The sequence below is a fragment of the Polyergus mexicanus genome, unplaced genomic scaffold, assembly GCF_030449975.1.
Source record: "Polyergus mexicanus isolate NDT 795.1 unplaced genomic scaffold, iyPolMexi1.0 SCAF_12, whole genome shotgun sequence".
NCBI classification, from domain to species: Eukaryota; Metazoa; Arthropoda; class Insecta; order Hymenoptera; family Formicidae; genus Polyergus; species Polyergus mexicanus.
In genome coordinates this window covers 3854081-3866929 of record NW_027223332.1, presented here as the reverse complement: position 1 = coordinate 3866929, position 12849 = coordinate 3854081, and the positions used below count along the sequence as shown (strand labels likewise).

Below are 12849 nucleotides of genomic sequence, written 5' to 3'. Positions count from 1 at the left end.
GTTGTGGTATTCGGCGGCACGTTCTCCTTACACTCGAATTCCAATCTCACATCCACGGTTGCGCTTTTGACCGATTCGTTTTGTCGAGAGCAATCGATGATCACGAATGAACCGTTACGTAAAAATTGCGTGACGGTGAGACTCGGTTCGAGATACTCGTATCCGTAATACTTTTTGCAGAAACGTTGATACGTGTCATACAAAATCGACCATCTGTTTTTATCGAAATCCAGATTCATATCGTCGTACGAATAACATTCCGAGTTCAGATAGAGTTTCACGTTGGTCAATTTGCAGTCGTCGAATCGACTCGTATCCTCGGACATGACGTTCTTCCGACCTGTCTGCAGAACGAAAACAACGTATCGCGGCTTCTCCAGCTGAGTCGCGGTCTTAATGGGCCACGAATGTTTGGTTGTACGCTGCAATAGCGGAAATTCGTACAGATCCCACAAGCGAAAACCCATACTGAGGTATTGTCCGCTTTCCAAGGCGCGCAGCATCGATAACTTGTTAATCTCGTTCAATACGACGTGCGGCATTCGCCATTGTATCTTGAATATGTCCATCACAGGCTCCAAATTTCCAATCAGGCAATTGTTGTCGTTGCGCGATCGTATTAAGATCAATCCGTGACGAGCGTTAATCACCACGCGCCTGTAATCCTCGCAAAATCCCAATAACATGTAGAGCGGTACGCAAAAATTAAAGTATCCATTCGTGTTAGTAGGCGAATCCCAGCCGGCGTTTCTCATAATCACGGTTCTATCGGATGATATCGTTACATAGTTCTTGAGTGTGCTGGTTATTCCCACATTTCTGCTACGATCAATCTCCACACCGTCGAGTTCGTATCGAATCTTAACGAACATGAACGCAACGCAATTATTTCCCAGTACCACATCAAACCCTTCAGCTGGTTTGTTTATCTTTAGTTTTCCCTCGATGTATAGAAAACTCTCATACGGCAACGTATACAGATCCTGTTGTTGTATGGGTATTCGTATCTCATCGCTGTGCTCAAACGTCGTATTGGCGTACGGGTTGTACGTGTGAGTCTCGATCTTGACGATATGATCGTCAAAGACCGGCTCGCCTTCGATGTTAAGGATATCGGTCATGTTTTCTCAGATATTTCGCACCGCGAATCCCAAAGATTGCAAAAATTCAACGTTTGACGCGTTAAGTTTCTTTTTCTTGGCGCAATCGGATAATCGAATATTAGCGAATGTTGACGTTGTTGTCGTTGTTGTCGCGTTATCTCTCGCGTCTTTTGCTCCGCTCAACACGAGCATCTCATGTATCGCGCGCTAATTTTGTCGCCGTCGTACGTGCAATCTGATGGTGATCTCTTCTCCTCGAAAATCGAGCAATCGTCCGGCTTGATCCGCAACGCGTATCGTTAGATCCGTAATGCTCCGCGCGATGATCGGCAGGTAAATGATCTGCGCCGGCGTTTCCGATATCTTATATCCTGGCGGCACGCTCGGTGAAAATTCATGTATCGTATGAACGCGTTTGCCATTGCTGTACGCACCAGCGGTCACGTTACACTCTACGCGGATAATATTTACGTTGATGATATTAATCGGTATGTCCGATTGGTGCCATTGTCCCGGCTGCAATATACGCTTCGACGAGAATCCCAGCAGCGATCCAATGTTGTTGGGTTTGTTAAAGTTTACTCTGAAAGCGCACTTGATCTCGCTATTCATCGTATTGTAATTAGCACGGAGCACTATCGGGTATTCTACAACCTCGTCTTCGTCACCGTTCGCTCGAACGGTCTCCTCTCGCGATATCCCCGTGATATCACCGCGTTTGTCGACACGATTGCCGGAGCGAACTACGCGTCGCGGGCGTTTCCGTGAAATTGCACGTTTCAAAAACTCGTGTATTGCGTGTATCTCGTACGATCCCTCGGGAATCATAATTTCCGTGTCATCCTCATCGAAATAAAATTTATTATTCCAGGAATTCACGTTCGATATCGTATGATAAGTCTCAAAATTTATTAGACCGAGCTCGTAATCACCGTCGCTCAAATCTATGGCCGGATGGTAGTGTGCCGCGAGGACGCTACTCTTCCCGGTCAGCGTGAATGTCATAGACATGTCGGCAAAACTGTTTAACGAATACTGAATCTTAACGGCGCATTGTCAGGCTTTAAGTTCACACCGATTGTCGTCGACTGTTCGGAGAAACCGCAGACACAATTGTCCGCAGATGCTTTGATCGTAAGATTGAAAGGACGCGCGATTGTACTCGATCTTCGTCACATTCCATCCGAAATATCGCACCAATTCATTCGGAGGTCGAAGATTACCAAAACCGTCGAAATATATAACGCGATTTCCCCTCTTTGCGTACGCTACCCAATGAGTACCCGGTCCTTTGGCGTTATCCAAATTTACGATACCGCTTTCGTTTCGATATATACCACCGATCGGTAACGAATCACGCATGAAAACCCCTCTAAAGTACGGTATACGCATACGTTTCGCCAATTGTTCTAATTGTATGTTCGTTGTCACACCCATAGGCATTTTTAGCGGCTTTTTGACGTTTTTTTTTTCTTTGTTGCCACTCCTTGTCCACGTTTGTACGGGCCGAGATATAGTCCCTGTCCGTATTTATACGGAGCGAGATAAAGCCCGCGACCTTCCATCGCGCGATCGTGGCGTTGCAGCTCCTCCAGCTGACGGCGCGCGGCTTTGCTGTCGTTCACCGCCTTGGCCACGCCAGCCGCTCCACCGATCAAGGATCCGAGCGCACCCAACATCGGTAGAATCGGCAATACACCGCCTCGTTTCGCTGTCGGAAGTATCCGCTTTTTCGTCGACCTTTTCCGCGTAGTCCTCATCTTCGTCTTTATCTTCGTTTTCATACCCATGCCGATTTTTGTCTTGGCTTTCATAGCTGCCCAAACAGCTGTAGCTGCGGCTCTCTCACCGAGAGTCGAATCTTTCGCGACGATGCGAGTTCGCGCTTTCTCGGCGAGTATCCTGTCAGCCGCGTGTCTCTCGGTGAGATCGGTGTTCCGGGAATACGCTCTATCGTGCTCGCGACAGGCCGCGTCCAATGGATTTATACCTCGATCACCTCTCGCCAATCGTTTTTCCAAATGAGTGCCCGGACCGCAAAACTGATAGCCGGGGATATGTAACTCGAAAGGAAGGGCGTTTATCGCACGATTTAATAGGCCTGTACCTATTTTCGTTGACATTCGTCGCAATCTTTTATCAACGGTGCTGGACCGTCGATGTGCGCTCGCTGCCACGGTTGATTGTAATGTTCGTAACAGCGTCGATATTGTTGAACCTCTAAATCCGCTTTTATATGTTCCGGAAGCTTGTCCCACAGGTAGTGGATGTGATCGCCGCACATTCGCAACAGAACAACTTTCGGCACAAATTGTAACTGTTCGGCGCTCAAATCGCAAATATCGGAAGGTCTCGACAGTAGGACGAACATTTTCGTTACTGAGCGATTCGCGGTTCCGCGCACCTATAAATAGGCGTTCGATCCAGCGTTCCTCAGTCGATAGTGTGAAAAAATGAGATTCGTGCGACAACCTTTGGTGATACGCGTGACGAATTGCGACGACAGATTACGATCGATGGGGGACAACGCGGAGATGCGCAAGCATGGCATGATGCTACCGACTACTATACGCGCGATCGTTTGCGATCCCTCGAATTGTGGTAAAACCAACGTTCTGATAAGCCTGCTGGAAAGTCCGCACGGTGTACGTTTCGAAAACGTGTACGTGTACTCAAAGTCGTTGCAACAACCAAAATATCGATATCTGGAGAATTTGCTGACATCGATCGACGAAATCGGCTACTTCACGTTCTCCAACAACAGTGACGTCATTCCGCCGAGCGAGGCGCGTCCAAACTCGATCTTTGTGTTCGATGACGTGGCATGTGATAAGCAAGATGTTGTGAGAGAGTGCTTCTCAATAGGCCGGCACTCAAGCGTCGACTGCTTTTATCTCTGTCAGACGTACGCGAGAATACCTAAACATCTGATACGCGACAACGCGAACCTGCTGATCCTGTTCAAACAGGATGGTACCAACCTGAAACACGTGTACAACGATCACGTGAATACCGACATGCCGTACGATGAATTTTGCGCATTGTGTCGCGATTGTTGGCAATGCAAGTATGGATAGTGATAGATAAGGACAGCTCGCTCAACGATGGGCGATACAAAAAAGGATTTAACGTGTTCGCGATACCGCAAAACGATTAGTCGTTGCCGATACTTCGTCGGAGGTGAAATGTAAGAGAGAGAGAGATCGACATTTTTTGCTTTTCCGCGATGGCTGCGATCGATAAGAGCGAGGATATTCGCGAGCGCGAGAAGATTGCGAGGGCAATTGTGAAAACGAGCGAATCGATTCGCAAGAAACATCGCGCTTTGAAGACCGGTAAGATCGATGAGGATATCGTGTTGGACAGGCGCTTTAGACCTCTCATCGAGCCGCTACAAAAGATCGTCGACAACTCTAGCTCGATCGCGGTGAAGAACGAGCCGGGGAGTAACACTGACGCGGGGATCGAAGCGTTATCCATCCCGAAGCGCGAGAAAGATGATGCGACACTGCAAAAAAAAAACGATCCAACTTCAGGTCGGATCGCTCACCAGCACCGCATAAATCGAAACGGTCGGACCCTCTACTGGATGTACCGCCGATAACCTCTACACCATCAGCGTCAATGAAAACCGTACAACCTACGATGTCCGAATTACTCGCGAACGAGGATGTTTTTGAAACCACGGACGACTCGCTCGTGACATCCGTCCGAAATCAGTTGCAAACACTGGAAGGCCGAGAAACGTTGCGAGATCAGTTAGGTCCGCTGGGTCGGAGGTACGTCTGGCCTGTCCTGAGCGGCGATCGAGAGAGCGGTATTGACATCGTGTACGGTGTTTATTTCGACAACGACGGAATGATGTTCGGTAATAAACGTTTTGACGTGGACAACGCGGATAACATAATTATCGACGGCGTACGATACGTCGGCACACCTGGTCTTTACGAGTTGATCTTCAAAAAAGTCCCCGATGACGTCATCTATACGGAGGATGACAAGCAAACGTACAAGAATATGCTGTTGACGACGAACGCGCATAAACGCAATCACGATGCGCAGGGTCGATTAATGGGCAACAGGGGATACAAGTACAAAGAAATAATCGCAAAGCTGATACCGATTGAATCCAAAAAAACAAAATCTGGAAAGGGATTATTCGCGCTTCGCGCGATGACGCTAACCGACAACAAGATCGACTACGTGCACTGGGACGATCCCAACGAGCTGGTGGATCGTTTACGATTGCTCGACGCTTCGCACCAAGCGGGCCACAACGGCCACGACAACGAGATCCTATCGATCATCGAGGAACTTCGCGAAGCCGGTATTATTATAAATTAAGCGGTATCTCGGCAAAACTAATCAATCGATCGACCGACGTCTCTCGCATCGATGATGCGCATCAACAAATTTGGAATGTCCGAGCAGAGCAAAGACGCGACGAATGCCATTTCGTATAGTCGATGGAACGGATTAATGAGAAATTTCGTGCGCGATAACGCTCTGTGTCGCGCCGTTACGGACTTTGACGTGAGGTCGCGCAAGATTCATCGTGTAGCGCAACCTGTGGTTGATACCGACGCCATCAACAAACTGTACGTGGATCAATGCGTTAAAACGTTGAGAAATCCACTGAAAGAGTTTAGACGAGAAGCTTGCAGCGTTAGAGAAAGACGTGCGAGTGTCACAGATTGTGGTAAACGAGCTTCGGCGTGCGAATATCGCTAGATTAGAAACGTCAACGAATGACAACGAAACGACGACGACGAAACGTTAACGAAACGTCAACAAACACTAACGAAACGTCAACGAACGACAACAAAAAAACGTCAACGAACGACAACGAAACGTCAACGAACGACAATGGACGACAAGAAACGGTTCACGGACAGCTACGGACGGTTCACGAACGGCTACGAACGGTTGAAGGACGATCGAACGGTTCAGGAACGGTTGTCGGACGGTTATCTAAAGGCTCAGGAACGGTTCAGGAACGGCTGCGAACGAATTAGGAACGGCTACCGAACGGATCAGGAACGGCTACGAACGGCTATCGAACGGCGACGAATGACGGATGACAAAGAACCACTATTGAAAGACGATGACCGGGAATAAACGGTTATTGAGTGGTTAAAAGTTAGAGATATAAATTATAATGTAATTTCTTTACACGTATTATTACGCGCCGACTAGCCGCACCGCTAAAAACATGACATCGTTACAATCCAACGGACGTAAAAATATCGAGAAGCTACGACTCGTCGAGGAACTGCATGCTTCGGCGAGAAGAAATTTTCCCCGAAGACGCGTCGTAGTGCGGAGTTACGATGATCTGTGGCAAGCCGACATCGTCGAGATGCGTCTGTACTCTCGTTTCAACAAAGGTTACCACTACATACTCACCGTCATCGATGTGCTGAGCAAATACGCGTGGGCTATATCTCTCAAGAGTAAAGGCGGAAGTGAGACGGCTGATGCTATCGCTGAGATAATTCGAGATAGTAAGAGATGCCCGAAAAACATGCAAACCGATATGGGAAAGGAATTTTACAACGCCAACGTGCAACGTCTCGTGAGGAAACACGACATCAATCATTATTCCACGTATTCGGTGTTGAAGGCATCAGTCGTCGAACGATTCAATCGTACGTTAAAGAACGATATGTGGAAGATGTTTACGCTCAACGGAACTTACAAGTGGGTTGACGCGTTGCCGCGACTCGTATCGGATTACAACGCACGCAAGCATCGAACGATCGGTATGCGACCCGCCGACGTTACCCCCGCGATCGCCGAAAGACTCTTGGATACTGTGTACAGCGCGATAAAGATCGCGGATCCGGCAAAGTTCAAAGTAGGTGACCCGGTACGCGTTAGCAAGTACAAGACAATCTTCAAGAAGGGTTACACGCCAAACTGGACCACCGAAGTGTTTAAGATCGTTAAAGTGCAACGTACTAATCCCGTAACTTATCTACTCGAGGACTATCGCAAAAAATCTGTCGCTGGAGCGTTCTACGAGTACGAGTTGCGTCGCGCGACTTATCTGGACGTGTATCTCGTGGAGAAAGTACTGCGCAGGAGAGGTGACGAAGTTTACGTCAAATGGTTGGGATTCGATGGATCGCACAACTCTTGGATACACAAGGACAATGTGGTTTAATTCGTACAAACTGTATTTTATTTTTAATATATAATGAATATGAAATACATATAAAGTATCTGAAATATAAAAAATATATGTAAGATGTATACAGCATATAAAATATGAATTATAAAAAAGAAAAAAGAAAGATAGGAATATATATATTTCTTTTGTTTTCCTTATACATACATACATACATACATACATACATACATACATACATACATTACATACATACATACATATATACATTACATACATACATACATATATACATTACATACATACATACACATACATTACATTACATTACATTACATTACATTACATTATAAGAGTATCCGGTAATGTCCCCACGGTAGGGTGTCGGTCGAATCAGGTACGATATATCGCTTGTCGTCGTGCGGACTTAGAGCGATTTTTGTCTCGCTGATTGTGTACACTTCGTGCAATTTTGATCTTATGCAGGATTGTTGTCGAGTCATTTCAATGTCATCGCGCAGACACCGCGTGTAATCGTCAAATATTATCGTTCTCGCTACGATGTTACGCTTGACACCTTTAACCTTTTTTGTATCCTTTTTACTATTTACTCGCAACGTGTACATTTTTGCTCTAAGCCCGACAAATTCAGTCATGATCGCACCGTTATTCTCGTCCTTCATCAAACCCGGCATTTTCTTGTTCTCGAGCGGTATACCGTACGCGTTGTTAGCCGGATAATCGTTTGTGTCGAATCTAGCGATATCGCGTTTCATATTCTCGTACACATCCTCGCATTCGATGTGATAAATCAAACTGTCTGTATCGGTGTACATTATTTTACAATTTTTGCGATATAACGGTAACATGTACTCGTGGTGAAATTCGTATAAACACACTTTCGATATATCGAGTATACACATACCGACATAGATCGGTTTATTGAATTTCATCTCGAGGTTGCGCAGTTCAACGGCGACCAAATTTTCCGAAAAGACGCTTCTGCTATGAAAATTTGGTTTCGCGATCATGGCCTCCGCGCCGTATCGCCCGTCCCACTTTGTTAATAATTTTACATCGACGTGATTGCGCACGTTTTCCATAGTTTTTCCGAATACCGCGTTGTTCATTAACTTGTATAAATTTTTCTCGAAATCGTTTGTCGCGCGCGTTCTAAACCGGATGTTGAGTTCGATGTAATCGCGGAGCCATGCGGATTGAGCAAATTGCAATACGCGATGTATCTTTGCGATGCGAAGGCCGTGACGCGTGCATTGCTGCAGGTTGTTATAGTGTATGACGTAACGCTTCTTATCGTATAAAGTTGCGAGGAGCTTATCCTGCCGCTTGCCGGGCGGCTTATCGCGCGTTGGACAGAACGGTAGATCAACGTGCGCGTCGTGAAGATGTTGCGGATACTCCAGATCGACCTCGAGAATATAACCTGTGGTTGAATCCGAAGCGATCGCGCTAACGTCAAAGTCAGAGATGTCATCGACCCATCGAAAATCGGCATAGAGCAACGGTTGACACATTGCCCAACCGTACAAGTTGTTTACATCGAAATATAACATGGTTTCGATGGGTCGTAAGACGGCATGTACTTGTTATTGGCTCGCGCGTATCTGCCGGAACATTGGCTCAAGCCACCGCATATTCCCCGTTCGATAAACATAACCATATCGATATCGGTAAGTAATTCGAACGTAATATTTGTATGTTTTAGCATCGCATCCCACGTGTATCCGGGAAGAGTATAATAATACGCGGGGTCGAGCCCGTAACTCTCGATACATTTGTTGCGAAAATTTTCAAAAACGTCGGCCAATAACAAGACATCCGTTTTTAAATACAAGTCGCTGTATTCGCCTAGCGTTCGAACGGAGAACCGCTTCCAAACGTTTTCGGCGTGCGCGTAGTCGCTCTCGGATACGGTGTCACCGGTCAAGGAACTATAAAATGATTGAACTCTTCGATCGATAAATTTTGAAATTTTGATTTTAAAATTTGAAGTTTATCTTTATTTAGAAACGATGTCAATTTTTCGAGACTAGTACTGAGAAATTTGTACGAATCGATGAACCGTAACTTTATATCGCTTCGGCAATCTGATTTTTCGGCGGTATCTTTAACGTGTTTCGTGAATGAAATATACTTTTCTTTCGTTATCGGTAGTACGTTGATCGAGCCTTCGAACGCGGTAGCTATTTCCTCGATGATAAAATGTGAATCGTAACCGGATAAATTGTGAAATACTATGGAAATGCAAAAAGAGTCTTTATAATTTAAATTGTAGTTTGAATGCGCGGGACCTCGATATCGCCCGGTAAGATGACAATGATCGCGTACGCGCGTGTCGTCTTGCGCGAACGGTTTTTCGCAAATATGACAGTGTGTCGCGCTGTGAAACTTTTCCCGCTCATCTCGCGTTAAATTTATCATGGGGACATTCGTGGTTAAAATAATCTTTACGCGTTGCGCTAAATTTTTTAATTTTTCCACGAACAACAAAACGCAATCGGTACTACGGTGAGAATGAGACGCGGATAACGATTCGTCGTACGAACAATGTACATAATAAGCTACGCTAAATACTTGATGATGCTGAAACGTGTACGTAGACGCCATCGGAATACCGTCGGTCTTCCTCAGCACGCACTCCAAGTCGGCGTATACGACGAAGGGAAGTCGCTCCTTTCTGTTGTAGTTGTTGAACGCGAGCCACTTGTCTTTATCGCTCGGTAATCGGATGGCGCACTCGTTCATTTCTCGGCAATCTACAATGTGCGACTGCAACTTATCGTCCGATCTAAAATAGTGTAAACATCTGTAAAAAAAAAGAAATAATTAATTTTTCTTTCGTATATTTTATATATTGCATTTTTATTAAATATACGTACCGATCGCAGATATATTGTCTGCGTTTGCTACAACTCAATTGTGAGCTCACGAGGCGAGATAAATTCTTGATCCACGCAAAATGTCCAACGTCTTGCGAATCTTGCATGTACAGCAAGTTGACGTGTCTGTCCTTCTTTTGTTCGCTCAGACGTATCGGGACAATGTTGTTTTCTTTCTCGATGCAGTATACATTTATCGAAATGTTGTTGTGAAGTTCAAATTTTTTAATTTGACTCAATGTTATCGGAAACTCAATGTCTTGGAGATTTAGCACTGTCGTATAATGTGGATACGAAGATTCCCGATAAACATGATCTTCGGCTGGATGTAGAGCGGCGACAACCGCCCACGCGAAACACGCATTGTCTTTGGATTGCACGTTTATTACCGCTCTCTTCATTGTGTTATTTCTCGCGGTAATTTAATATGACACCCCGCGCGCATTGGATTATATTTATTTATATTTACAGTTAAATCGAGAATTCGCGACAACGCCCACCCGCTATCGCGTTCTTGAAATTCTTCGAGCGAGGCAAGCGTGGGCTCGACGACGCGTCGCTCGTACCACTCGTGTAAATCGGACGTACGAAAGAGTTCATAGTTTTTGGTATTTACACTTTTATTTGCGCTCTTATCACCCGACACGAATTCACCGTTGAACACAGTGTTCACTTTCACGTTATTATGTCTTTCCATAACTTTTTGCACGTGTTCGAGCACGATGTCTTTAGCGTCCTCGAGAAATTGTCGCGGTTCGATATAATCTGCGTTAATCACCGCACCGGTCAGTATACGGTTTTCGAACGCGGTATCGATCTCTCGCCAAACGAGTCTTTCCGCGGTATTGTCACCACTGTAATCACCACCGCTGTGTATAAACCGTCTCTCTAATCGAGTCCTCGCACCCTCGACTCGCGCGATTCTAGCCACCAAAGATTGTCGAACTCCGATCGAGAGTCGCGGACGCTTGACACGACTGTGTTCTTCCAGCTGTTTGATAAATTCCTCGCATCGCTGCGCCCACGCGAAATACTCGCCCAAGGTAGCGACTCGACGCGACAGCTCCAACAGGTCGCGTTCGGTTGGCTCGGTGTTTTCCATGTTTTTATTATTATTTTTTTTCACACTTTTTATACCAATGTTTTTTTTTTACTGTGTGCAAATTGGGCACATATTGCACGGAAAGATCTGATACGTCGAAAATCTTCAATTGGAGAAGGACCGGCCACTTATCACGTCGTATATCTCAATCACAAAAATTTACAAGTACCCGCTGTACCTATTTCAGTCGATATACGGACCGTAAGCTTTCAAATCGCATACTGAGTTTTTGACACCCTTCGTTCTTCATTATATATTTTTAATCTATTGCGTTATGGTATCGCGAAACGTATCCCGACAAGCGATACGATAAACGGCTCTTCCTGGAAAAAGATGAAGAGAGCACCGCGATGGTTCTATTTTGTTTATATTATTTATAAATTCTCGAGCAGTCGGAAATCGACGCTCGCCTTATTTTTCAGACATCGACACCCGCCTTTAAGTACACCGATAAACATGTCCCGACGCGAATTATAGCAGCCGGACATCGGCGCTCGCCTTATCATCTAATTTTAATGTTACGCGCAATAGTGCGTGAGCGGCTCTTCCAGGAAAAAAAAAAGATGAAGAGACCACCGCGATGGTTTTATTTTGTTTATAATAAATTATAGCAGCCAAACATCGGCGCTAACCTTATCATTTTTCTACGAAATTCAACAATGCCGCACGTGCAATAATCTTTCTACGAAATTCAACAATGCCGCACGTGCAATAGTGCAGTGTGAGATGATATTTGTTTATAATGTTTATAAATTCTCGAGCAGCCGGACATCGACACTCGCCCTTTGTAATACACCGCGCTGCGGCATCGTACCTTCGCATTCCCTCTTCCCCGCGGACCCCGCGCCTACCGTTCCGCCACGGTCCCCTCCCCCTCTCCGCGGACCCCGCGCCTACCGTTCCGCCGCGGTCCCCTCCCCCTCTTTGCGGACCCCGTGCCAACCGTTCCGCCGCGGTCCCCCTACCCCTCTCCGCGGACCCCGCGCCTACCGTTCCGCCGCAGTCCCCTCCCCCTCTTTGCGGAACCCGTGCCAACCGTTCCGCCGCGGTCCCCCTACCCCTCTCCGCGGACCCCGCGCCTACCGTTCCGCCGCGGTCCCTCTTCCCCTTTCCGCGGACCCCGCGCCAACCGTTCCGCCGCAGTCACCCCCGCGTGACGTCATTCCCACCCCCATGACATCATTCCCACCCCCGTGACGTCATACCCCCGTGACGTCATACCCACCCCCTGACGTCATACCCCCCCCCCCCTCCGTGACGTCATTCCCCTGCACCACCAAAATCCCCCTCCGCCCGCGTGACGTCATGCCCCCCCCGCGCCGGTTTCCCCTCACCCCTCACCCCCCGCCCCTCAGAGGACCCGGCTTAGAACCCGCCTAGTACTACTACTTTCGTTACTCGTTACCGAAAAATGTAACGAAGTTACTTTTTCCGTTACAAATAAAATTTGTAACGCCATTACCGTTACAGTTACCGAAAAAAAGTAACTGTAACGGTAACGGCGTTACAAGTAACGCGTTACTTCCCAACCCTGATATATACATTATGATAAAATCAAAAGAGAATATATATATACATACCCATACAGCACCGCAAGATTGCAACAACATTGCA

The 12849-nt window shown here is 46.5% G+C and overlaps 3 protein-coding genes across 3 annotated transcripts in view; 1 reads left to right on the top strand and 2 right to left on the bottom strand.

The window, feature by feature from the left end:
* The window catches only part of LOC138938368 (uncharacterized), a 1418-nt gene extending 297 nt beyond the window's left edge, over window positions 1-1121 (bottom strand). The window contains exon 1 of the mRNA XM_070305283.1: window positions 51-1121. Coding sequence (XP_070161384.1) covers window positions 51-1121 — 1071 coding nt within the window. The remainder of the gene's footprint in view (window positions 1-50) is intronic.
* Window positions 1122-4748: 3627 nt separating this feature from the next.
* Window positions 4749-5543, top strand: LOC138938367 (uncharacterized). The gene has a single exon (XM_070305282.1). The coding sequence runs from the start codon at window positions 4749-4751 to the stop codon at window positions 5445-5447; it is 699 nt and encodes a 232-aa protein (XP_070161383.1). The 3' UTR covers window positions 5448-5543.
* A 3245-nt stretch (window positions 5544-8788) lies between these two features.
* On the bottom strand, window positions 8789-11875 carry LOC138938366 (uncharacterized). Its single transcript, XM_070305280.1, is given in 6 exon segments — window positions 8789-9185; window positions 9389-9488; window positions 9801-10060; window positions 10134-10537; window positions 10540-11260; window positions 11868-11875. Coding segments are annotated over 6 exon segments (1890 nt in total).
* Between the last annotated feature and the right edge of the window lie 974 nt (window positions 11876-12849).

What these genes read in the sequence shown, in the direction of transcription:
- LOC138938367 (XM_070305282.1), top strand. Translation starts at nt 4,749, where the DNA reads ATGTCCGAATTACTCGCGAACGAGGATGTTTTTGAAACCACGGACGAC.